The 26,438-nt window shown below is 42.6% G+C and overlaps 1 protein-coding gene across 4 annotated transcripts in view; it reads right to left on the bottom strand.

The window, feature by feature from the left end:
- Ogdh (oxoglutarate dehydrogenase) overlaps positions 1-26,438 on the bottom strand; it is a 77,527-nt gene that overhangs the window by 1,974 nt on the left and 49,115 nt on the right. For 3 of the 4 annotated variants that reach the window (XM_026399484.2, XM_026399482.2, XM_026399483.2), the window contains exons 6-20: positions 22,666-22,820; positions 22,279-22,425; positions 21,676-21,766; positions 21,123-21,302; positions 16,287-16,415; positions 7,649-7,828; positions 7,070-7,222; positions 6,057-6,159; positions 5,609-5,737; positions 5,188-5,338; positions 4,770-4,897; positions 4,502-4,680; positions 4,012-4,083; positions 3,035-3,163; positions 1,845-1,917 (exon numbers count right to left, since the gene is read on the bottom strand). In XM_026399484.2, coding sequence (XP_026255269.1) covers positions 1,845-1,917; positions 3,035-3,163; positions 4,012-4,083; positions 4,502-4,680; positions 4,770-4,897; positions 5,188-5,338; positions 5,609-5,737; positions 6,057-6,159; positions 7,070-7,222; positions 7,649-7,828; positions 16,287-16,415; positions 21,123-21,302; positions 21,676-21,766; positions 22,279-22,425; positions 22,666-22,820 — 1,999 coding nt within the window. Of the gene's footprint in view, positions 1-1,844; positions 1,918-3,034; positions 3,164-4,011; positions 4,084-4,501; positions 4,681-4,769; positions 4,898-5,187; positions 5,339-5,608; positions 5,738-6,054; positions 6,160-7,069; positions 7,223-7,648; positions 7,829-16,286; positions 16,416-21,122; positions 21,303-21,675; positions 21,767-22,278; positions 22,426-22,665; positions 22,821-26,438 lie in introns of those variants that run through there. The other variant, XM_026399485.2, reaches the window with a different exon arrangement.

The following is a 26,438-nucleotide window of genomic DNA, read 5'->3' as shown; positions in this document are numbered from 1 at the left end:
AGTGCTTTGCAAAACACATTGTGTATAACAAGTATACAGCACACCGGACAAAAATTAAACAACAAATGAACAAACTGAAAAACTAATCATACACAAACAGAAATGTTGGGAAAGATGTGGAGAAATTGAATTCCTCTTGTGCACTGCTGGTGGAAATGCTAAATGGCATAGCCATTGTGGAAGAGTTTGGCAGTTCCTCAAAAATAGAATTACCATATGGTCTAGCAATGCCACTTCTGGGTATGTACCCAAAAGAACTGAAAGCAGAGCTTTAAAGAAATATTTGTATACTCATGTTCAAAGCAGCATTATTCCCAAGAGCTAAATATGGAAGCAACCCAAGTGTCCATTGATCAATGAATAGATAAACACAATGTGGTTTAGCCACAGAATGGAATATTGTTTACCCTTTAAAAGAAAAGAAATTGTACATGCCCATACTCCCAGTTACTTGGGAGGTGGAAGCAGAAGAATGACAAATTTGAGGTCTAGGCAAATTAGCGAATTCCTATCTTAAAATGAAAAAAATTTAAAAAGGACTTGAGCTGGATGTGGTGGAGCATGCCTGTAATCCCAGTGACTTGAGAGGCCGAGGCAGGAGGATTGAAAGTTTGAGGACAGCCTAAGCAACTTAGTGAGACCCATCTCAAAATAAAAAATAATAAGAGCTGGGGATGTGGCTCAGTGGTTAATTGCCCTTGAGTGAAATCCCCAGTACAAAACAACAAAGACTGGTGATGTACCTTAGTGGTAGAGTGCTTCTATTAGTATGTATAACTAACCCTGGATTCAGTATAGTACTAGGAATGAACACACACACAAATACAGGGTAAACATTCCTATCTTTTTTTTTTTTTTTTGCCTGGGGACTGAAACTAAGGGTGTTCTACCACTGAGCCACATCCCTAGTTCTTTTTATTTTTTATGCATGGGTCTCACACAGTCACCCAGACTGGTGTTAAACTTGGGATTTTCTTGCCTCAGCTGCTGGGATTACAGGTACCTGCATTGCATTTAGCCCTAATATTTTTTTCTTCTGCTCTGGTATTGGGGATTAAACCCACGTGCTCTCTACCATTGAGTTGCATCCCCAGCCCTTTGTATTCTGAGCCAGGGCCTTGTAAATTGTCAAGGCTGGTCTTGAACTTGAGATCCTCCTACCTCAGCCTCCCGAGTTGCTGGAATTATAGGTAGGCATCACCATACCTGGAGAACATCCCTAATATTAAAAACTCCAAAAGTGCTGACATGATGCCCAAAGTGGAAAATCCCACATCTGACCTCATGTGATAGGTTGCAATCAAAATGCAGGTTCACTGAAAGTATTAATAAAAATACCCTCAGGCCATGTGTACAGATGAAAGATACAATTCATTTATGAAACATAAATTTCATATTTACACTTGGATCCCATTCCCGTCTATATTGTCACTGTACCATATGATTCTACTCACATAAGGTAACTTGGTGGCCAGGAGGAGCTGTGGACCCTGGGGATATCTGGGCAGCTGCAGGCTGTCAATCCCTGCTTGCCACTGTCCATGAAACCTCAAGCCTTGGCCTCACTTCACACCAGAACTCACAGAACCACCTCCCATGTCTTTTCCTATCCCACAGGGCTTGCTAGGAGACCTGGAATTCTGAGTCTGGGGTGAGCTGCTGGAGGACACCATGGGCAACAGCCCTAACTTATAATAATCTTAGACTCACTTAAGTGTAGTCCTGGGGCACTGGGTCTTGACCCCTTGACCAAAACCTCAGGGAGATTCATAAATAAAAGCTTTGCATGCCCCACAGAATAGCAAAGAACCTTCCCAGGAAATGCCCATTCCCCTCACACCTACCTGGAAGCATCTCATCAAAGTTGGTTCTGGCCTCAGGGTGGCGCAGCAGGGATTTGGGGGTAAAGACGATTAACTGAAAGACAGAATAGGCTCATGATGGACTGGGTCTTAAAGATTCTACAGAAAGCTGAGCATGGTGGTACACACCTATAATCCTAGCAACTTTGGAGGCTGGGGCAGGAAGATTACAAGTTCAAGGCCAGTCTCAGTAACTCAGGCCCTAAAGCAACTTTGCAAGACCTTATCTCAAAATAAAAATAAAAGGTTGGGGAGGTAGCTCAGTAGTAAAGTGCCCCTAGATTCAATTCTCAGGGGCCCTGCCCCCAAAACGAAAATTCTAGAAGGAAGGTAAAAAGCAAAGGCCACCTAAGCTATGACCTCAAGACAGATAACATAGCCTGCCTTCCCAGTAATAAATAGAGCCTCAATCAGAAGAGGTAGAGGAGGAAAAAGCAGACAACACATTCTCTGCTGTTCACCTCCCCTCAATGGGTGTCTATTCTCTCCAGGGCAGTCTTGACCCAGTCCTGAGCCCTCAGGCCTACTGGAAAGAGCCCTGAGCCTCTCCTTGGTAGTCACAGAGCAAATATACCCTCAGACCATTTAATGTTACGAGAGGCCAAGCACGAGGCTATCCTGTCCCTTGGGATGCAAGCTGCTGGTGATGCATGAGTTGCAAGCCCCCTACACTCTTCACCCTTGCAGTATCCCAGGACAGCAGGGTTCTCCCTGGACCTTTCATCACACTCCTTCCTCTGCCTGGATCACTTTTCCCACTGGCCCTACTTACCTAGCTCTACTCACCCTTTGACACCCAGCTCAGGAACTACTTCCTGGGGTCCCTCTACTCCCTTGGATCCTAAAGGGGCTCATCTCTATTCCAGAACTCAGTACACTACCTATGATGACCTGCTCACACATCTATTCTCTCCAATGTGTTGGGGCCTACACTCTCCTCTGATCTCTGCATGTTGTGCTTAGCAGCATGTGAAGACCCAGCTGTGTATATGTATGTGTGAGGGAGATCTGGCTCCCTGACACCACATCATGTCCATAACTCCCTTTATAGGCACCAGCTAACCAATTCAGAGTAAGAGGAGCCCCTCTTCTCTGTGCCAATATAGTAGGGGTAAGGCCCTGAGTCATTCTGAGGCCAGACTTGGTCAAAGTAGGGGGACTCCACCACTGACCGGCTTCCGGAAGGGCAACAGGATCTGCCGTCGAAGCACATGGAAGAAATTGCCTGGAGTAGAGCAGTTGACAACTACCCAATTGCAGTCATACAGCTGATTGATGTCAAAGTTGGACTCCATAAGGTCCTGCAATTTGGAAGGAATGAGAGGTCAGGCAACAGTACTGCACATTCTGCTTGGGAGATTGGGACCACATGGGGGCAGAGAGGCCTCATAGCTCCACCATCAGGTACCTAACTCACCTGGAGGCTCAAGCAGACACTAATGAGTACAGTGGAGCAAGTAAGCTCGCAGGACTATCTCCACATCCTAAGTCTTAGCCCCGTTTAACCTTTTGTAGCCACCTGAAGGCCCAGCATGAACTGATGCTATTTTTTAAAAAAATATTTTTAGTTGTAGATGGACACAAGACCTTTATTTTGTTTGTTTTTTTTTAATGTGGTGCTGGGGATCGAACCACGTACTAGGCAAGTGCTTTACCACTGAGCCACAACCCCAACCCCTGGAACTGATGCTATTTTAGGAGACAATTCTAACATTCCTTACAATTGACTTTCAATAATTTTCTTTGAGCATTCTTTTTGGAGGGGGTGATGCTAGGGACTGAACCCAGGATCTCATGAATGTTAGGCAAGCACTCTACCACTGTATGTACTCTCAGCCCTTCTTTGAGCTTTTTAACACTATCCCAAAATTTTCCCCTTTGAAGTCTGTCTACACGGCAATTTCTGTGGTTTCAGCAACAGAGGGAGGCAAATGGAAAGTAGCTCTTGCATCTTTATTTTCTGTGCCCTTAGAAAGCCACTCATTTCAGGGAGACCAGTAGGCATGAGGCCACACTGGTTCACCCACTTAAGCTCCCAGAACAAAGAAGGGACAACCAAACCAAGGTCTGACACCTCAAAACAACCAGATGAACTTTCCTTCCCAAGGTCCCCACCAAATGTCCCAGGAAGCAGGCCTACTCTACTCACTGGCAGGACATCTGAGTCGTCATTGCACATTTGCAGGAAACGCTCTGGGCGGGCGGAGGAATGTTCTGGACCCTGGAACCAGACATACAAGTGAGTTTGGAAGTTCTTGCATGCCGATATCTGCTATACTTGCTGTTTCTCTTCCTTTATTAGCTTATTTCTGTTTTTTTTCCTCTGCCGAGGGCAGAGTTCATTCAATTCCTCTCTCTCCTACCTACAAGGTGTGGAGGTGGGGGTGGGGGTTGTGAGGAAAGCAAGTGTCCCTTGGACGCCTGCATGCATTGGAGGGAAGGGTCTGCATCAATATCACTATTGTTCATGCAGGGACAGACATGCTGCTTGCATCCAGATGAGTCGCTCTTGTCTTTCAAAGTGGCATTTCCAACTAAGATGGGTGGACAATGCCAGGAGACACTTGGGTCTTTGGGGTGGGGGTCCTAGGCAAGTCCTTCCCCAGGTCTGGGTCTTGTGAGAAAAAGTAGGGACTTACCATGCCCTCCATGCCATGAGGCAGAAGCAACACAATGCCATTCTGTCGTACCCACTTAGCCTGCCCTGGGCAGATAAACTGATCAATGATACACTGGGCCATGTTGTTGAAGTCACCAAACTGGGCCTCCCAGAGGACCAGCGCATTAGGGCTAGCCATGGCAAAGCCCAGCTCAAAGCCTATAATGCAGACACAAAAGAAAGACACGTCTGAGACATCAGCCACCAAGCAATGAAGACTGTGGATGAGGGGGGTGGTGGGCACTCACCCAGGACACCATATTCAGACAGTGAGCTGTTGCACACAGTGTAGGGAGCCTGATTGGGCCAGAGGTGGTTCATGGGGATGCAGGTTCTCTTGTCCACATTCTGGTCATGGAGCACATGGTGGCGGTGGCTGAAGCAGAACATTAGGATTAATAAACAGGAGCAACTGATCTATCAGGCAACTGACAGATGCAGCACCAACAGACTCATCAGCAGCAACCTGGTATCTGCCAGCTACTGCAAGTGGTACCCTGCCTAGTACTTAACAGGAGCATCCATAATATATCAAGGAAAAGGTAAGGCAGCCTAAACAGCCAGGAATCAGTAACTTTTCTGGCAACAATTTTTTTCTGGAAAATAAACACCAGAGCCCCTCCATTCCGTCTGACTTTAAAAGGTAAAAAAGCCTCTAAATGGTACCTGAAGGTGCCCCGCTCCACATCCTGGCCACTCAGCCGGACATGGATGCCCTCCTTCAGGAGTGAACCGAATGCCATGTACTCTGCCAGAGCCCAATCCACAGTCCGGTTTGTCACCAGCTCCTTGCGAGTCTTCAAGATCCGACTCAGCCCTGGAGAGATATAGTATTCACAGAACTTCAGGCTCAGGCCACCTCACTTCCTATGCTCCAGTAAGAAAGGATAGAACCTTCTTTACCCACAGTGTCAAGGTTTCCTGACTTGCTGAGCAAGTGGTGACTATGCAGTTTCTACTTTGCTACATAGCAAGTGCAGGACTTTGTTGAGAGCAGTGGGAGGATCATACCCCAGAGGCCTTGCATGTTGTGGGTCTCTGTAGGGCACCAGAGGTGTTGGCCTGGGCCAAATGCAGCACTGTTTACCTCCATGGATGGTGAAGTTCTCCACAGGCACAGAGCTGGCCACATTCCCGATATGGGTCAGAACATCTTCCTCCAGGCCAGTGGAGGGGCAGGACATGCTCCTGGGCTGCCCATCCAGTGTGAAAAAACCTAAGAGAGCAAGGACAGGCTAAGGCATACCATCTGCTTTAGAAGGGATGTCTGTAGAGCAGATCAGAAGTGCTGCTCCCTTCCAGGAAATGAATTATGACAAAAACATGACTATGGAGAGACCCAGAGTGAGAGATAGTGAAGACTGGATGATGTTCCCCAGAGAGCACTCTGGGGCCCACAGGGGGCTTTGCTGCAATGGTAGACACACTATATGTTATGGTCACAGCAGGAGTGGGAGTTTTTTTGCTGGGAAGAGGTTTCATGGCCCCATCAGATTCTCAAAGGAGTCTATCTGTGATGTTGCTTCCTCACTCACCAGGCCAGGGGGAGTCAAGCCAGTGCTTGATGTGCAGTATCTTCTCATCTTTGGATCTGGTAAATGCTTCCTCACAAATCTTGTCATACTTGGAGATTTCCTCCTGGAGGGTCAGACACAGAAAAATCAAGTGAGCACAGCACACCCCCACTGCACGGGCCCACCACACCCTGTCTGGCATACACTGCACCCCTGCCACACACACCCCTACACCCCCCTACATATTCTCAGACTCACCGGCCTCCAAGCCCGCTCCTCCACAAAATGCACAGCCTTTTTAAGATCTGTGAGCATCTACAACATTCTATTCTTCTTGCTCCTGATAAGTTTCTTCCCTGTATTTGTTGGCTGAAGATCCTGCTGACTCTAAGCCCCTTACCCTAATTGTTTTTTTGCTGTTGTTTCTGAGTATTAAGGATTGCTCACAGGATGCTTTAGCACTGAGATATACCCCCAGTCCTTTTTATATTTTTAATTTTGAGACAGGGTCTTGCTAAATTCCCAGGATGACCTCAGCTTCTGGAGTAGATGGTATTATAGGTGTGTGCCACTAAGCCCAGCTCTGACCCCTACATTCTTAAAATTGGTTCAATTCACACAGTTCCTATGCTGCCCTGAGGGGACTGGGCTCCAGATTTATGTTGCTAGCAACTGTCCTTTATGGATCCTGGTCTGCTCTACCATCTCACAGTTTATGTCCTATAGGGGCTTCCTCACTTACTTTGCCAGAATTCCCTGTCCAGATCACATTGGGCCCTTCACCAAACTGAACTATTCACTTGCATCTATCTCACCCACATAATCTGTGTCAACTGAGAAAATTTATTGGACAGTCACTACCTCATCTCTAGAATACCCTTCTCTTCCCCAAAACACTCCTTTGAGGGCTCATCTCCTTTGTAAAGCATTTTAGTAGTTTAGATGCTCCAAGAAGTTATGCACTGAAATGTTACAGCAGTAAATATTTCACATGCTTTCACTTGGGTCCTAGTGTGAGGCCTGCCAGGACACACCTCATATTCAGGCTGGTTGACCACACCCTGGGACACTAGCAGCTCTGCATACTTCTGGAGCACAGGTTTCTGCTTGCGGATCTGCTTGTACATAAGAGGCTGTGTGAACATGGGCTCATCCATCTCGTTGTGGCCGTTGCGCCGGTAACATACCTGGTTAGAGCAGCAAGAGAAGACTTGAGACACCATGAAAAAGCGCTATAGGGGCAACTGCCCTATCTTACTATGTATTACCAACATGTCAGGTGTCTACTCTGCCTCAGTGTAATTTCCTCTAGAATAGGAACCTTTCCTTCACACAGAAGAGTTGCTCTATCAAATGAGATAAAAGGAAAGTGATTTGGGAGTATGAACTCTTTATTCACCATGCTGTCCCATGAAAGGACCAGATGGGCCCATAAATAGTTCTCTTCACCCCCACAGCTCCTACCTGAAGAGTATTTGGGGATGGGGCTTGGCATGAACATTCTGGAGCTAGATGAAGCCTGGCACTCTAGAGAGCCCTGAGGAGATTCAGATACTAATAGCAAGGGGGTAGGCAATGCTCTCCTTAGACATTCTCACCCTGGCATCACTCACCAGATCAACAACCACATCCTTGTGGAAGGTGCTTCTCCACTCAGCTGCCACCTTGCACACATACATGACAGCTTCAGGGTCATCTGCGTTCACATGGAAAATGGGGGCATTCACCACACGTGCTACATCAGTGGGGTAGGGGGAGGAACGGGCCATCCGAGGGTCTGTGGTGAAGCCAATCTGCAAGGAATACATGACCTGTCAAGAAGGCACCAGGCATGGGTGGCACAGGACCCAGAGGGTGGCAGGTAGTGCTGGACATGGTCTACATTTCCTAGTTGGCTAGTTTGAATGAGCCCAAATGGCCATTAACTTTAAGTTGTTTTTCCCTATTGGGATGACAAAATTCATATATGTTTAACCTGAAGAATTTAGAAGACACATTGTAAAATATTAAAGTTACCTATAATTCCATAGGTTAGAGTATAAATACTTTTTTTAGAAATACCTTTATTTGGGCTGGAGTTGTGGCTCAGTGGTAGAGTGCTTGCCTAGCGAGGCACTGATTTCTATCCTCAGCACCACACAGAAAAAAAAAACAAAAAAACCCAACCTTTTATTTTATTTATTTTTTAATGTGGTGCGAGGATTGAACCCAGTGCTTCATATGTGTCAGACAAGTGCTCCACCACTGAGCTACAACCTCAGCCCTAGAGTATAAATACTTTTGACATTGTCCTTCCCGGATTAACAACATAAGTATACACACACACACACACACACACACACACACACACACAATTTTTAAAAAATATTTATTTTCCAGTTTTAGGTAGACACAATATCTTTATTTTTTAAATTTTTATGTGGTGCTGAGAATCGAACCCAGTGCCTCAGGCATGCCAGGCGAGCGCACTACCACTTGAGCCACAACCCCAGCCCCCACACACAATTTTTAAAGTGTGGCATCTTGTTTCCATAATTTTGTACTTTATTTAATATTATGAACATTTTTTTTAAATGCTCATGGTAGCTTCCCTACCTCCTGGCTCCATTCTTTTTTTTTTTTAAATATTTTTATTTTTACTTATTTTTATGTGGTGCTGAGGATTGAACTCAGAGCCTTGCATGTGGCTAGGTGAGCACTCTACCGCTGAGCCACAACCCCAAACCTGAACATTTTTTCTTTAAAAAAGAAAATATGAAGGCTTCATAATACTACCACTCATATATATTTTTTTTCATAATTTTGTAACTATATTTAAAATTTTATTTCAAACATAAAGTTGATAATACTATATTAATAACTCATGAACCTATCACTCAACATAAATCTTAACAGTTTTGCCATACTGGCTTCTGGGCCTTTGCTCAGGCTGCTGGAGCCTGGACCACAGGACTTTCTCCACTGAAATTAGAGGACATTCCATCAGTTGCTCTTTATATTTCGTATGTCAATAAACAGCACAAAGCATCTTTTTTCACTTGTTGGTAACTAAAATTTTTATTACTTCACTCATGAAAAAACTTAACAGATACTGCAAAGAACTCCCATATACTCTTCATTAAATTTGCCAAAGTCTACATTTTGCCCTTTGCTTTATTTTTCATGCTCTTTCCCTCACACAAATATCCTCCTTTCCCCTGAACCATTTAGGACAAGAACATTCCCTAACCTAGTCAGAGCTCAGCCTCAAGCAATTTATATTATATAGTATCATTATTCAAACCAGTCTCATGTGGTATCACATGACTACCATCTGATTCATAGTCCAAACATACATTCCATCATCCCAAATAATGTTTGCAGTATTGCCTTCTTTTCCTCAGTTCAGAGGAAAAAAGATGTATTTAGTTGTCATTTCTCTCTACTCCATGTTAATTTTGAAGGCTCCTTTGCTGCCTTTGTTCTTTCATAGCACTGACATTTCTAAAGAGTAGTTGCATTTTAAAAACTATACAAATATAAATTCTTGTTCCTTATAAATGGTATCATACTCTCTATATTGTGTAAATCCTTTGCAATTTGCTTTTAGTACAACATATGTATTTATGATTTGTCCAGGTTGAAACTTAGCTCTATAACCTTTAAAACAGCCTAGTGCCGGGAGTGGTGGTGCATGCCTGTAATCCCAGTGGTTTGGAAGGCTGAGGCAGGAGGATCATGAGTTCAAAGCCAGCCTCAGCAATTCAGTGAGGCCCTCAGCAACTTAGTGAGTCCCTCTCTCTAAACAGAATGTAAAAAAGGGCTAAAGATATAGCTTAGTGGTTGAGAGCCTCTGGGTTCAATTCCCAGTATCAACAAAACAAAACAAACAAATAATAGCCTACTAGTGAAATGTGGTTACCACAAACAATGTGGCTCTACCACATTGGGGTAGTACAATTTATGGTTTTGACCAATATTCTTCTACAAGAATACTGAGTGTCTGATCTATAGCTTTTAGAAGAGATTTCTAGAACAAATATACTTTCTTCTCAGCAGCACACAGTTCCTTCTCTAAAACAGACTATATCTTATGCCACAAAGCAACTCTTGGTAAATACAAAAGAAAGAGAGAGAGAGAGAGAGAGAGAGAGAGAGAGAGCGCGAGCGCGCACGAGCGCATTCTATCAGATCACAATGAAATTAGAAATCAATGATAAAATAAAAAAATAGAAGCTAGTATAACAAATGGAGACTAAATAATACACAATTGAATGATGAATGGATAGAAGAAATCAAGGGTGAAATAAAATTTTTTACAGGTAAATGAGAATTGATACAACATATCAAAATCTCTGGGACACTATGAAGGCAGTACTAAAAGGAAAGTTCATTGCATTGAGTACATCCATTAAAAGAATAAAAAGTCAACAAATAAATGACCTAACATTACATCTCAAAGCCCTAGAAAAAGAAGAACAAATCAACACAAAAAGCAGAAGACAATAAATAATTAAAATCAGAGATGAAATCAAAACAAAAGAAACAATTGAAAAAATTGACAGACAAAATAAATAAAATAGATAAACCCTTGGCCATGCTAACAAAGAGAGAAAGAGAAAACTGAAATTAGTAAAATACAAGATGAAAAAGGAAATACCACAACAGACACATTGGAAATACAGAAGATAATTAGAAACTATTTTGAAAATTTATACTCTAATAAAATAGAATAAATAAATATATTGTGTCCATCTACAGCTAAAAACAAGAAAAAAGAAAAAGAAAATAAGAAGATGGACAAACCTAAAGCCTTGCACATATTTGCATAGCCTGACTATATAAACTTTAAATGTTAATATTGCAAAAAAAAAAGGGGGGGGGGTCTCACATCAATGATCTAGGAAACTATACAGAGAAGACAAAAATGAAACCCAAAACTAGTAGAAGGAATAGAATAACAAAGAACAAAAATAAAAATAGAAAACAGGAAAACAAAGGAGGAAATACAATGAGACCAAGACTGTTCCTGGGGGAAAAGAAGATGAATCTATAAACAGACTAACAAAGAAAAGACAGACACAAATGAATCAAATCAAGAATGAAAAAGAATACCATCCATACAGATCCTGCAGATTCTAGTAACAGGCTATTACAAACTTTATGCTCATAAATCCTGTAGCCTAAAAGAAATTGATTCACTTTCTAAAAGATAAAAACCATCAGGGCTTACTAGGAAAAAAAAAAAGAAATAGCCAGCCAACATAGTCCTGTTATTTAATATAGAAAGTAAACTCATAAAGTTCTCACAGGGATCTTCATGGCTGTTAGATGAAACATATGTATTTACCCTATTCCTCCTGCTAAACATAGCTAAAACCCCTGGACATCACATGCAGAACAAATATACAACTCAGAAGTTGGCCAGAAGATGGCAGCTCATTAGGGATCTCAGTTTTCTGAGTTTTCTTTTTACCTCATTCATTATCTCCCACTGAGCACTAGAGAAGTGGGCGACTTGAAAACACCAACAGGAATAGACAAAGGGCCAGGGAAAAGACAGTCTATCAAGACATGAAATGTTTAGACAAAAACCATGCTCCAACCAAGCATGACAAAAACCAAAAAAAAAAAAAAAAAAAAAACAACCATCAACCCCCTCCCCAACAAACTGGTCTCACAATTGACAATAAAGGCCCACTATAGCCCAGATCAATGGTGATCAGGTCATTAGGTCCCAAGACCCCTCACTAGTATGAGATGGTATTAGAGGAAGCTGAGAAGAGATTGCACAACTGCCCAGCAGGAATAAGGCCATGTCGGGAAGAGTAATGAAGCACATTTATGTGCATCTGTAAGGTACCAATCAAAAATAAATGAAGATCAGGTATGGTAGCACATGCCTGTAATCCTAGTGGCTTAAGAGGCTAAGGCAGGAGGATTACAAGTTCAAAGCCAGCCTCAGGAATTAGCAAGGACTTGAGCAACTTATCGAGACCCTTCTCTAAATAAAATATAAGGACTGGGGATGTGGCTCAGTGGCTAAGCGTCCCTGGTACCACAAAAATAAAATAAATAAATAAGTAAAAGGAAGACCAGAAGAGGAAGAAGAATGTGGGGAGGGAAAAACAGGGATACCAGTAACTGAAATGGAGTAAATCAAATTCCATACATGTATGATTCTGTCAAAATGAACCTATTATTTATAACTAAAAGTATCCAGCCTATAGCAATAGAAAATTAAACTACAGACCAGAAGAAATAAAAATGAACAGAGCCACAGGTCCTATGAGACTATGACAAAAGACCTAATGTTCTAGTCACTGGAGTTCTAGAAAGATGGGACATATGTCTAAAATTTTCCATACTAATCAAGACATAAAACTACATATTTAAGATGCTGATTAGTGTCAAATCAATTCAATGAGGGAACAAACAGTCTTTTCTACACATAATATTGGAACAACTGGTATACATGTACAAAATACACAAAAACTTGTACCAGACACAAAAACTAACTTAAAAAGGAAGATAGAGGTAACAGATAAACATTATAGAACTCTTAGAAGAAAACATCAGAGTAAATCTTTGTGATCTTGGGTCAGTAAACACCTTTTTAGACATGACACCAAAAGGAAAAACTGATAAATTGGACTTGATAAAAAATAAAACTACAGAGTGCTTGCCTAGCATGTGCAAGGGCCTGGATTCAATCCCCGGTATTACAAAATAAAATCTACTATGTTTCAAAGGACACCAAAAACATCTATGAGAATGGCAGAAAATATTTGTGAATCATATAGCTGATAATGGGGTTATATCTGCAATATATAAAGAATTCTTCTTCTCCTACCCCCAGGAGAATTAGAGATTAAACCAGGAATCTACATTTGCTAGTCAAGTGCTCTAACACTGAGCTACATCCCTGGTCCTTTTGTTATTTTGAGACTTATAAAGTTGCCTAGGCTGGACTCAAACTTGACATCCACCTGCCTCAACCTCCCAAGTCACTGAGATTAATAGGAATGAGCCACCATGCCCAGTTTATATTAAAAACTCTTACAATGCAACAATAAAAAGATAATACAATTCAAAATAGGCATTTGCTGGGTGTGGTGGTGCATACCAGTAATCCCAGCCACTTGGGAGGCTGAGGCAGAAGGATTGCCAATTTGAGGTCAAGCGTGACAACTTAACAAGACTCTGTCTAAAAATGAAAAATAAAAAGGGCGAGGATATAGTTCACTGGTACAGTGTCCCTGGGTTCAATCCCTAGTACCTGCCTTGCCCCTCCAAAAAAGCAAAGGATCAGAGCAACTTATCGAGACCTTCTCTAAATAAAATATAAGGACTGGGGATGTGGCCCAGTGGCTAAGCGCCCCTGGGTTCAATCCCTGGTACCACAAAAATAAAATAAATAAATAAGTAAAAGGAAGACCAGAAGAGGAAGAAGAATGTGGGGAGAGAAAAACAGGACACTGAATAGAAATTACCCAAAGAACATATACAAATGGCCAATAAACACTTGAAAAGATGGTAAACATTAGCCATTAGAGAAATGCAAATCAAAAAGCATTTGATAAAAATAACTTTAAGTTCATAATAAATACTATACAAGTTAGGAACAGCCTGGTAAAGGACATCTACAAAATTCCTATAGCTACCATTGTATTTCATAATCCAAACTGAATATTTTATCTAGAAATTAGCAACGAGGAAGGATTGTTGACTCTTCACCCACTTCAATGTTGTGTTGAGGCCCCCAGCCAGTGCAAAAAGGTATAAAACAGAAACAAAAAGTGTATTTTTATTTCCAGTCTATAGACAGGAAAGTAAGAAATGCAACTATTTGAGACCACATGCTCATCTATACAGAAAATCCCAAAGTATTCTCAAAAACAAAAACAAAAGCTGGGCATGGTAGTATGTCAGTAGTACCAGCTACTCAGAAGGCTGAGGCAGGAGGATTACTTGAGATCAAGGAGTTTAAGACCAGCCTGGGCAATACTCTGGGTTATCTATAGATGTGGCTTTTTCAGTGCTTTCATCTGTCACTTGCGAGACTGTTGTACCTAACAGGACCCCAGGGAGAGCCATGTATTGTAGCCACCAGACTGTGAAGCAAAGCTTTCTGAGTAGAATATTTAAATTACATGAGAAACCACATAACTACACCATGACCACATCACATTTCTCCACTGTATGTGCCAAAGATATTATAATGAGGACTTGTCCAAGGCCTGGGTTATACATTAACCCAGGACCACCCCCCCATCCAGGCTAAGAATTTACTCAAACCTTTTTCAGGAATTGACATGCATTCATTGGTCTTTGGCTTCCTATTCCTTAAAATAAGTATTTAAAGTCTTTGGTGCCTCTCCTATTTTTTGGACTTGAAGAGGTTACTAAACAGATCCTGCTATCATAGTTGCCTGGGATTTACCTGAGTCTAGAGACTCATGGAAAATTCTCTCTCTCTATTTTTCAGCTGTATTTACTCTCTTTCCAGGGCTTCCAATCCATCTGTATTATCTTTTATTTTTTCTTTTTTGACTACTACTTTTTTATTTTAGTACTGGGGATTGAACCTAGGGGCACTCTACCACAAGCTATATGCCCAGCCCTTTTTGTTATTTTTTTATTTTGAGACAAGGTCTTGCTAAATTGCCCAGGCTACCTTGAACCTGCAATCTCCTGTCTTAGCCGCATGAGTCACTGGAATAATAGGCATGCACCATCACCCCTGGCTTTCTTTTATTGTTTTTTTTTTTTTTCCAGATTAAAGACCATTCTCCTTATTAAACATTCTCCTGTTAAGATTTCAATCTCTACCTATTCTATTCTTGTTTATTTCTTTAAAATACAGAGTTCAATACATATACAAACTATGAAAATCCACATGCTACATAGAATTTGAGCCTAGAATAGTAAGGCGTGCTTGTAATCCCAGTGATCTGGGAGGCTGAAGCAGAAGGATTTCAAGTTTGAGGCCAGCCTAGGCAACTTAAGAGAGCATAACCCTGTCTTAAAATTAAAGACAGACAACAAAAGAAATAACCAACTGGATTTCATGATAAAAATTTTGTGCAACAAAAGGCACTATCAGGGTAAAAAGTTCACAGAATAGGAGGTCTGTAAATTGTAAATCTGATAAAGGATTAATATCTATAAAATAGAGGCTGAGGCTGTGGCTCAGTGGTAGAGCACTTGCCTAGCATGTGTGAGGCACTGGGTTCGATTCTCAGCACCACATATAAATAAATGAATAAAATAAAGGTACATGGATCTAAAAATTTTTAAAACTCCTACAACTCAAAGACAAAAAATAACCAGATTAAAATAAAACACTTTATGAGAATATGAATAACTGGAACCCTTGTGCACTGCTGGTAGGAATGTGAAGTGAAACAGCCACAGGGAAAAATAGTATAGTATTCCTCAAAAAGTTAAAAATGGGCCTAGGGCTGGGAATATAGCTCAGCTGGTAGAATGCTTGCCTTGCATGCACAAGGCCCTGGCTTCAATCCCCAGTATCACCAAAAAAAAAAAAAAAAAAAAAGAAGGGCCTATTATATGATGTAGCAATCCCACCTGATTGAATAACCAAAAGAACTGAACACAGGGTATTGAAGATATGTTTGTATATCTATGTTCATAGTAGCATCATTTTCAATACTAAAACATGGAAGCAACCTAAAAATCCACTGATGAATGACTCCATAAGCAAAATGACGTATATTTATGCAAGAGTATCATTCAGCCTTGGGGGCTGGAGCTGTGGCTCAGCATTAGAGTACTTGCCTAGCACGTGCGAGGCACTAGGTTCGATCCTCAGCACCACATAAAAAAATTTAAAAAATAAAGATATTGTGTCCAACTACAACTAAAAAATATATATTAAAAAAATTCAGCCTTGAAAAGGAAGGAAATTGTGACACACGCTACAATATGAATGGATCTTGAAAACATCATAGTTAGTGAAATAAGACATCATACACTATGGTAAATAAGAATGGATAATAACCTGTTATAGGACCCCAGTTCCTTAAACAAAAAGAAAAACAGCCTCCTGAGTGTCTATGGGTCTAAAAAGGAAACATTTTAGAAGAATAATGCCATCTTAAACAAAATCTCTCTAATTAAAAATAAAAAGTAGTTTTCTGTGTTGTCCAAATTTGTAGCAACAGACATATCTTTATAATTAGAAATAGTGAATATTCTAAACAACCAAGAGACCCCTCAGGAGAGACTGATTAGATCCTTGGTAGATACCTGGTTGTTGACGACCACATGCACGGTGCCATGGGTGGTGTAGGATGGCAGATCGCTGAGGTGGAAGGTCTCGTACACAATACCCTGGCCAGCAAAGGCAGCATCCCCATGCAGGAGGATGGACATTACCTGCAAAGCAGACTCCAAATGTAACACATCTTGACCACAAAACTCACAAGGTAAGTGGAGGAAATGAGTCATAATTTGCTTTTCAAAAATAATGTTTTGAGATATTTTAAAACTTAGAAAGTGGCAGGAGAGTACAAAGGACTCCAGTCCCTTACTCACCCACCTTCCTAACACCTTGGTACATTTGATACTCATCCACAGAGCCCTCAATCTTGTCATCACCTATTCTGAACATGGGAAGAGCCACAGAGCCAGTCAACTCTCAGCACCCCCTCAGAACATTCTCCTATACACCACTAGACCCTCCCATTCCCAAGAGCAATGCTGGCCACACCCACTTACTTCAGACCCCATGGAGGATGGGCTTACACTTCTCCCTCATATACTTGGTTGCAACACCTCTTTGGCTGCTGAAGCAGCACCTGTATTAGATGGGTTAACCCTGGTTACCTAATCAAGTCACTACCTGCCATTTCCCCTTAACTCACCAACTTCTTGGCAGTGAGTACAATGGTAGTATTTTAAAAGGAGCAAACAGTATATAGAACATGTCCTCCTCATACCTCACACCCCCATCCCAGCTTCAGCAGCACTGACTGGTCTATCTAAGCCAGCTCCTTGGGTGGCTAACTGATGCGACCGCTGATTTCTGTTACTCCTACATATACTGGCATTCTCTGCAAGAAAGAGCTTACCCTTCTCCCTCATATACTTATCTGTATTAATACATATTTATGTCTCCTATTTTGACAGGTTGTATGTAATAGATCAAAACCATTAGTTATTCAGATGATTGGGTTTTTCCAGCTGGCTCCAGTCCGCTCTGGGCAGCCTGTCTTCAGGGTACCTCCTTGCTTTCTGGAACAATTGTACTGCAGCCTCATACTATGCTATCCCTGTCCAGTCCTGATTATTCCCGCAGAATATGAGATTTAGGACCAATACTTATATGTTTTCACTAGGCCCTGTGAGCACAGAGCTAGAAAACACGTGGGTATGTATGCATGTGTGCCCACACACACAGGTTATTTCTGTATCTGTATGTATATATAAAACAAAATGAGTTCATACTAATACCTCCAAATTCCAACACATTTTTCTAAGCTGCCTCCTTCCATGCTTATCAACACCTCCAGCGGCCAGGCACTTCACTCCCACTGACTATAGCAAATGTGCTCAGTATCCTTAAGAACCCCTGCTTCTTGGATATACATGCTGTGCCTTTCCCAAATCTTTATATTAGTGAGGGTTCTTCAGAAAATCAGCCAGTGGGGCTGGAGGCAGGTGGAAAGATTGCCTGACCTGAAGGAACTGGGCAAGCATATTCAAATTCTACAAGATACAGTTGGAGGCTGCCAACTAGAAGCAGAATTCCTGCTTTGAAACTTCAGTCTTTCTTCACAGACTATGAGCTGAGCAGATAAGGCCCACCCACATTGTGGAGAATCATCTGCTTTACTCAAAGTCTGCTGACTTAAATGTGAATCTTGGGCTGGGGATGTAGCTCAGTGGTATAGTGCTTGCCTAGCATGCTTGAGGCATTGAGTTCAGCCCCTAGCACTGTGGTGGTGAGGGGAAAGTGATGGGTGTCTGGCCAATAGGTGACACATGACACTGCCCCCTCACACCCTCTCATGCTGTGTCTCTGCCTATGGGCCTATGGACCTATGCCTCTAGAGTTTCCATCACTACCCTGGTCATCAGCACTCTGCCAAGTTCTCCTTGCCAGGAAGGGAAGGTCCATTATTTGATTACCAGGGAAAAAATCTAGAAACTTTTTAAGCAAAATGGCATATGTTCTATGTTTTGGTGGAGGTAGTGGATGGTCACAAGATAGTTGGACAATGCACATAGTGTCCGGTTTGCTCAAGGTGCTCTTGAGAGTGTATAGCTTTGTCACAATGTCCAGATTGTTCTTGTTGAAAGTAAAAAATGCTGGTATTAAATTTCACTTGCTCCTGATTCCCAAGAGTGCTATTTCCTCCTGCAGATATTTTTCTGTATAAACTCCATCTCTGCTGACGAGGGTACCTGAGGTCAGTCTCCTTCACGTGATGTTCTACCATGCAGCAGCAACCAACCAGAATCACCCTGTACACAGGTGAGGACTCTCCTTGGGTCTAGAGGCCTGACTTATACTTCTGGATTCTACTTTTGCATAGATCACACCATTGCACTAAAGACATGCTTCCATGGACACACATCCCAAAGTTCACATTAGTATTGGGAGTCAAATCAGGTGAGTTTCACAATAGTGCACAAGGTTATGGAACAATCTAGGCCCCATTTACATGAAGTATGTAATTTTTCACAACACTGAGGGTTATATAATACACACACTAGTTTCCTGAGTTGTGAATTGAACAGAAATTGAATTATTAGTAGCAGGGAGAATAGGCAGGAGGATGAGACTTCTGTTGATGCTACTGAGGACATGCAAGGGTTTGGGACAAGGTGGACACAACTCAGAAGAAAAGCTGGGGCCAACTACATTGAGGTCAGACAAAACATGCATATAGACAGTACCACATCCTAAAACACAGGCATTGATAGCTCAGACTTGGATACATGTAGGTGTGCAACCGAATGGGGGCTAGCTATCCTCCTTGTTCTGACATCACAAAAGGCCCAATTACTGTGACCACAGGTAGCAATTTAAAATATCAGTTGTCACTTTTTCTGTTATTTGATTTATTTTCAAGATATCTCTAGCATACAAAGCTTTTTGCAAACTTGTCCCACTACTCAGCATGCTAGCAAGGTCATGGAAATGACACTGGTCACCCCAACGCTGGTCTGCCATGCTAATTTCTCCTGGGACCAGCCCCTACCAGACATCCCAGTGTTGTAAAGTGGATGTGGGGGCTGCATGTCTCTCAATAGAGCTGAGGCCTCTCTGTCTCCATGTTCCTGTGGCTTCAACCAGACCATGAGTAACCTTGAGCCTGAAGCCATAGAATAATCTCTGGGTTCCTGTGACAGCAAATATCATCAATGAGTAATTGCTTCTAGCTCTCAAAATCACCTCAGCCTGCTCTACCTCCATTCTCTAAGCTTCCAAGCTTAACATCAATAGATTTACAGTATTTTAAATTGCAGAACCCTAGGAAACTAATCCTTGGTTTCACTCTATCAAAAGGCCTGTCCTCCCTCCTAGGCACCTTAACTGACCTGCTGCTCTGGTCCAATCTACCCTCCACCTCTGCTTGCACTTCTCATTTCAACAGAACGTTCTTCCCTTCTCTCCTACTTAAATTCTGCCATTGCTTCAACTAAACAGGACAAACACCTGTTCCATCAATAAGGAATCTGACTGCCTTTTATTCCTTACCCAACTACAGTCCACTGCTATTATTCATCTTCTTAAGTTCTTTACAGTTATTCTGCAGTTTTGTTTCACATTGCATTTTTTTTATCTTCCAGCATTAATTTCTTATATATATTTGATTATAAAAGCAATATTAAAATTATGAACACTTTTTAAAATATAGAAAGGTATATATGAGAAAGTAAAAACCCCATTATCCTACTACCCAAGAGCAAGTAGTTTCATGCATGTGTGTTTCCAGGTGTGTACAGGTAGGTGCATGCTCACATTGCATTCTTCTATTAGCTTCTTGATACATATTCTTTTTCTAAAAATACAAGAGATCCTTGAGAGCACGTTGGTGGTACTACTTCACATATCCACAAGAAAGCACATAGTAGATATTACAAATATTTGATTTTTCTGATTATTTGATATTTTGGTTGGGATCTTAAGGTTTCCCAAAAGCTCATGTGTTGAAGGCTTGGTTCCCAGCTGAAGGTACTATGGGGAAATAGTGGAAACTTCAGGAGTGGTAGGTACCTAGTTAGAAGAAGCAGGTCAGTGCAGGAGTGCCCTTGAAGGGTATGTTGGGATCCTGGACCCTTCGTTTTTTCCTAGCTGCCATGATGTGACAGCTTTCCTTTGCCACGTGCTTCCCACCATGCTGTCTACCTTGTGTGGTGATGGATTGAACTCACGAGCCAAAATAAACTTTTCTTCTTTACGAGTTGTATATCTCAGGTATTTCTGTCACAGCAACAGAGAGTTGTCTAACACACTTGGTTTTCAGATCATCATTTAAATAATAAGAACTATACAATTTGTTACAAATAAGAATTTTATCCTGAGTTTAAATAAGGGCAAACAGTTGCCTATGGAGGGATTCAACAAGAGCAGGCTGGCCAGCCAACATTCAGTATTCATTGTCACCCATGGGAAATGCCAAGGCAGGACCCCACCTGTCCCTAGAGCTATATCCACCTCCAATGTTGTATGGAGCACTCTCTGATATCTGTCAGTCCTACACTTTTTCCTTTAGGTTCACCCACACATTTTCCTTTCAAAGACTTTTCTTTTCAGTGAAAATGCCTTTTTCCATCAATGGTAACTAACACTGACTCCTCTAGACATGGCGAAGACATAAGCCAACTTCTTGTCTAGTTCTGATAGTTATAACTTGGGAGAAAGTATGTCTATAGTAGAACTGCTTTATTTACTACTGTTACTCTTTTTCAAAAAATTGGTTTATAGTATTTTTAAATTCCAGAAACTTGTGTTTCCTGGACAGGGCATGTGTGAGACATGTCCAGGTCTCTAGCTTCAGTGGTGAGCGGAGCTGTGTGTATAATGTTGGGCTCAAGGGACATGCCTCGTAGGTCTTGGGGGGAGGGACTCACCTTTTTCCCTTCAGTGTCTCCACAATAGAACTGCTCAGCTTTGGTCTTGCCCATGACCACAGGGTCAGCAGCCTCCAGATGGGAAGGGTTTGCCACCAGGGACAGGGTGATATTTCGGTCAGTCACCCGATTGATCCTGCGGTGATACATGCCCAGGTGATACTTCATGTCTCCGGAACCCTGACAATGCAAACAATAAATAAGTCTGATGCTGGCCAGGAGATGGTCACTTGTCATGATAGACCTTCAGATGGATTTCTACAACCTGAACCCTACTATGGGAGAATGAGGCAGCCTTTTCCCAAGATTATCCCACCTAGGGCACAAGGAGAGGGCCCCCCCATCAGAGGGGATGTTCTCAGCCTCAGGAAGAGGAATGTGGGGCTGCCCAGGGCTAGGGTGGGGTGGCAGCATTGCCTTCCAATGAGGAAGGCAAACTGCAAATGATTCCAAAGAGCTACGATTCCACTAAGCCTGAGAAACCACTGGAGCTAGGAGATCCCATGTGGATTCAGGATACCATGCTGGATGTATTGTCATGTGGGAATCTCACCTCATCCGCTGCCTCCAGCTTTGAATCGAACTGACAAAAAATCTGCTCCAACTCCTTCCTGATGACATTCGCAAGCACGTTCAGCCGTCCCCTGGCACACAGGGCAATGTGAGTAGATCCTTAGGACACAGCTACTCCACCCCCTCTTTTCACCCAGCACCAGGCACTTCCTTGGTTTGCAGACCAAGAATAGTTGTGATCCAGAGCCAATATGGGAACTAAGCCCCTGGCCTCTAGGCATGCAAGGTCACTCTACATGGGCAGCAGAAAGAATATAAATGCCTCTAACCTCTGGCCACATTCCCCTCTATCCTCACATTAGAGAGCAGTCTTTTCTTCAAGCTAGACCCTGCCAAAGGCACTGGGTTTAACTTTTATAAAATTCAACACAAAGCCAAACATCAGTCTGAACCACATGTGGCCTTGGCTGTGAGAGTGACTTTCCAGTTACACTGACACAGGGGTGCAAGAACCCTACAGACTAAGACACTCCCATGTATCCCATGCATCCTCAGCTCACTGACAAGCACTTGAGGAGGAAGCAGCTGCTCACTTAGGGTCCCCACTTCTGTGCCTCCAACATACCACAGAGCCCAGAGGTACCTGTGTGGCATTCCCATTATTACATAGTCCACTCCATTCTCACTCGACTTGTCGATGATGGTCTTGAGGGCGGGGATCAGCACTTCACAGCCCTCTAGACCAAAGCGCTTCTCTGAAGACCACTTCCGGTGCAAGAATTCCTCAAACCTGGACAGGGAACCAAGCACCTTGAAGAGCAATGTCCCCAGGGTCAGTCCCAAAGTCACATTTTCCTAAATAATCAGAAAGTCCTTCAGAAGCCAATTATACTTGTCTGGATTTCCTTTCATGTACATGCAGCTGTGGCTACCACCCCCACATCTGCCCACCCTGGTGGAAAGGCCCACAAAGGCCCACACCCCACAGATGGGCCATAGATACCCTGAGAGCTTATGCTCTATACTATACCTCGTGGACCGCACAAGCCTGGCCAGCAGGGTCCGTTTCTCCTCATTGGTGAACTGCATGATTCCAGGGGTCTCAAACTTCTGTCTGATCCACTGGCATTGCTCTAAGTCATTAATGAACATGAATTCCACTCCAATGTGCTGGCAGTAGGCCATCTGTCCCCCCACCACAAACAAGGGATACACAGTCATTAATGAACATGAACTGTATACCACTGTGCTGAATAGGTCATTTGTGTACCCTCCTATGCCCCAGCAAAGGCATGTTTAACCAAGCACATAGCTGGATGATGAGTACCAACTGCCCACTCACCCAGAAAGCCAGGGAGGAGCTGGTGTGATCAAGAAGGCAAAGGTAGAGTGGGTGCAGTTATTGAGCAGCAAAGTAAACAGGCCCTAATATGACCAGAGAGACTTTACAGAAAACCCTTTCCTCCTGGATGTCTTCACAATAGCCATTATGGCCCTAGCACTGAGAGTCCCAACTTTTGGGTCAGTGGCTCACAGTTGTGACCCTATTTGGTTTTCATTAAAAAAAAAAAAAAAACAAAAAAAAAACTGGCTGACACAGGCAGTTAAAAGACTTGCTGGATATGGGGTCAGGTGCCTGTTCTCTTCAGGGTGGAGGTCAAAAACAGACTGCCTGGTGAGGTGCAGGGATGCATGCCTATAATCCCAGTGACTCGGGAAGCTGAGGCAAAAGGATCACAAGTTTGAGGCCAGCCTCAACAACTTACCGAGGCTACGCAACGTACCTAAGCAACTTGGCAGACCCTATCATGAGATAAAAAATAAAAAGAGCTGGGGGTACAGCTCAGTGGTAAAGCACCTGAGGGTTCAATTCCCAGTAACATTAACAAATGAAATAGAAAAAAACCCAGACGGACTTAACTCACAAGTAAGGCCACCCACAATATTCTAGTCATTACTCAAAGTGAAAAGAAGGAAAATCATACCTATAAATCAAAAGAAAATGATGCTGGGAAAAACCCTGGTTATTTAAGGTGTTTGTTTTGGTACTGGAAATTGAACCCAGGGCTTTATGCATGATAAGTAAGTGCTCTGCCTCTAAGCTACACCCCCCAGCTCTTTTTACTTTGAGACAGGTTCTCACTATTGCCTAGGCTGACCTGGAACTTGGAATCCTCCTGCCCAATTCTCATGAATAGCTGGGATTACAGGTGTGTACCACAGTAGATGGCTTTTAAGGGACTTTGATTAATCCCAAGCCATACCTTCTAATGACATCTAAGATGATAAAACTGGAAACTTCTAATTGAATGAGATGCTATCCCTAATCTCCGAACTGACATCAATCCACTGTCCCATCTCACCTTTGCAGACTTGAGGGGACCCAGCAGAAGAAAGTGTGCCCTTGTAGAAACAATCCCAGAGAGGCTATTAATGCCAACTGTCACAAAGGCATAGGCATGCTTTCTTCTGCTAGGGTCCATGTGAACAGCACACCTAGCAAGTAGCTCCCTGTCCACTTCCTCATCCTGAGTGGCCAGCTGGTAAGGAGTGCTACGGAGGGAGAACTCTTGCCTTTGTCACTACTGCACCCACCTTCACATAAAATACAGAATTATGGGTCAGGGTTGTGGCTCAGTGGTAGATGGCTCGCCTAGCACAGGCGGGGTGCTAGGTTCGATCCTCAGCACCACATTAAAAAAATAATAAAGGTATTGTGTCCAACTACAATTAAAAAACAAAATATAAAAAAAAAACAACACAGAATCATATTTAGGGCATTGCTCAAGCCCCTACTTTCTTTCTTTCAACAGGCATGATTTCCATTAATGAACAATTAAAAGCTCAGAGGAAACTGCTGTTTAAAATCTCTAGCTGAGTGCAGTGGCAAATACCTGTAATCCGAGCTATTCGGGAAGATGATGCAGGAGGATTACAAATTGAAGGCTAACCTTAGCAACTTTGCAAGTCCCTATCTCAAAATAAAAAAAGAAAAAGGGTAGGGGTATAGCTCAGTGGTAGTCATGGCTGGAGTTCAATTCCCAGTGCTGTGCAAAGGAAAAACAAAACAAAACAAAAAAACACACCTCTAGAAATTGTTTTCTCTTTGATGTTATCAGCACCTCTTTTCTTAACTTAGAAAAGATTCTAGCCAGTGGATCATGTGTTTTTCAATGTCTTTGGCTTAATACTCTGGAGTCAAGGGTGGTGAGTGCTGGGCGCTAATTCTTACTTTTACTCTCCAGTTAGACAAATCTAGGAAGCCAAGAAGTAGCACTTCCTCTAATTTTTTTCAAAAGTTGCAAGATGACCAAAGATTATATCACAACCTAACACACACACACACGCACGCACGCACGCACGCACGCGCGCGCGCACGCACATGCACTCTCATATCAATGTAAATGAAGCATCACCATCAGGCAAGGTGGTGAGGGGTTTATGCACATGTCCATATTCTATGCTGAGTGTACTCTGGGGACAATATTTGCTGTGGACTGGACCTTCTGGAGTTCAGGTTGAAATGTCCCAGACAGGAAAAAGCTTAACACCAGAGTTCTGTTCATCAGCTGTGCAGAAAGGAAGGCATCCTTTGAACATGCTGTTTGATCTCTACTCCTTCATACTATGGAATCAGAACTACTCAGGACTCAGGATACAGTGGAAGTTGACTATAGGGGATTTTACAACTCCCATCCCTGATTATGCTCTTGGGAAGGAAGGTGTTGAGGGGCCTTGGAAGGAAATGGAGACACTATGGCTTGTTCTGGGATATAGCTTTCCAACCACAGAGCATACCTAAGGAGCAGATGCTGAGCTTCTTATTCAGACTCCTGGGAAGAGAAGGGAACTCTTGGTGTAGATGGTTATCATCTGACTGCTGTCCTGAGAGAACCAGATCAACAGGAACAACAACAGGGAATAGGGTGGGACATGTGTGCATCCAAGGTACTAGGGGTCAGGGTCACTTGGAGGATGACTGGTCAGTATGGGGCACTATCTGTGGGGACTAAGTGACAGGAGAACTTCCAGATCAGCAATAATGTGAACTACACACTGCTTAATAAACAACTTAAAAACCTTAGTAATTTAAGCTTTCCTGATGGAAACAAATGGAATGAATTTTTCTATTTTATTTGACCCAATATATTAAACATATTATCTTTTTAATACTGAAAAAATTATTCAGATATATTGCACCTTCCAAGTACTCAATAGTTATAAGTGGCTCATGACTCCCAAGCTGAACAGGACAGGACCAGAGTGTAAGGTCAGTGCAGTGATGGTAGTACCAGTCAATGGGAGGACTTGAAGTCAGTTCACCTCAGCTGAGCCTTACACTTTCCCTCCATTGACCACTCTTTCTGGATGACTACTCCCTCCTGATGCTGGCACTGAAGTATGGTTTCTACCCCTTCCTCTCCCACAAGCTGAGAAGTGAATGAAGCAGCTCTAAGCTACTTGTACAGTTGTAAAAGGCTTGTCACAAACTACAGAAAGTGCCTCATCTGATATTCAGATCTTTTCTACCCAGTGTGGAACCACTGATAGAATTTTAAATCAAGCCTCACTAGCTAGAGTCTGGGTTAATATCTGGAGTGGAAGAATTCTGGCAGAGGGGACCCTGGCTGATTCTACAGAAGCCCCTCAGGGAGTGGGCTGGCAAGTGTGACTCAAACTGGAGTGTTAAGGACATCAGGTGCCACCAATGGGTTCACAACTATAAACACCAGGGGCAGCACTAAGTAACAGTTATGGCTAACACTAGGCATGGGGGCCTCTCATACAATCCATTCTCCCCTC

This window comes from Urocitellus parryii, chromosome 3 (assembly GCF_045843805.1).
Source record: "Urocitellus parryii isolate mUroPar1 chromosome 3, mUroPar1.hap1, whole genome shotgun sequence".
Taxonomy (NCBI): Eukaryota; Metazoa; Chordata; class Mammalia; order Rodentia; family Sciuridae; genus Urocitellus; species Urocitellus parryii.
Note: the sequence above shows the minus strand (reverse complement) of the source record. Positions and strands in the feature narration are given on the sequence as shown.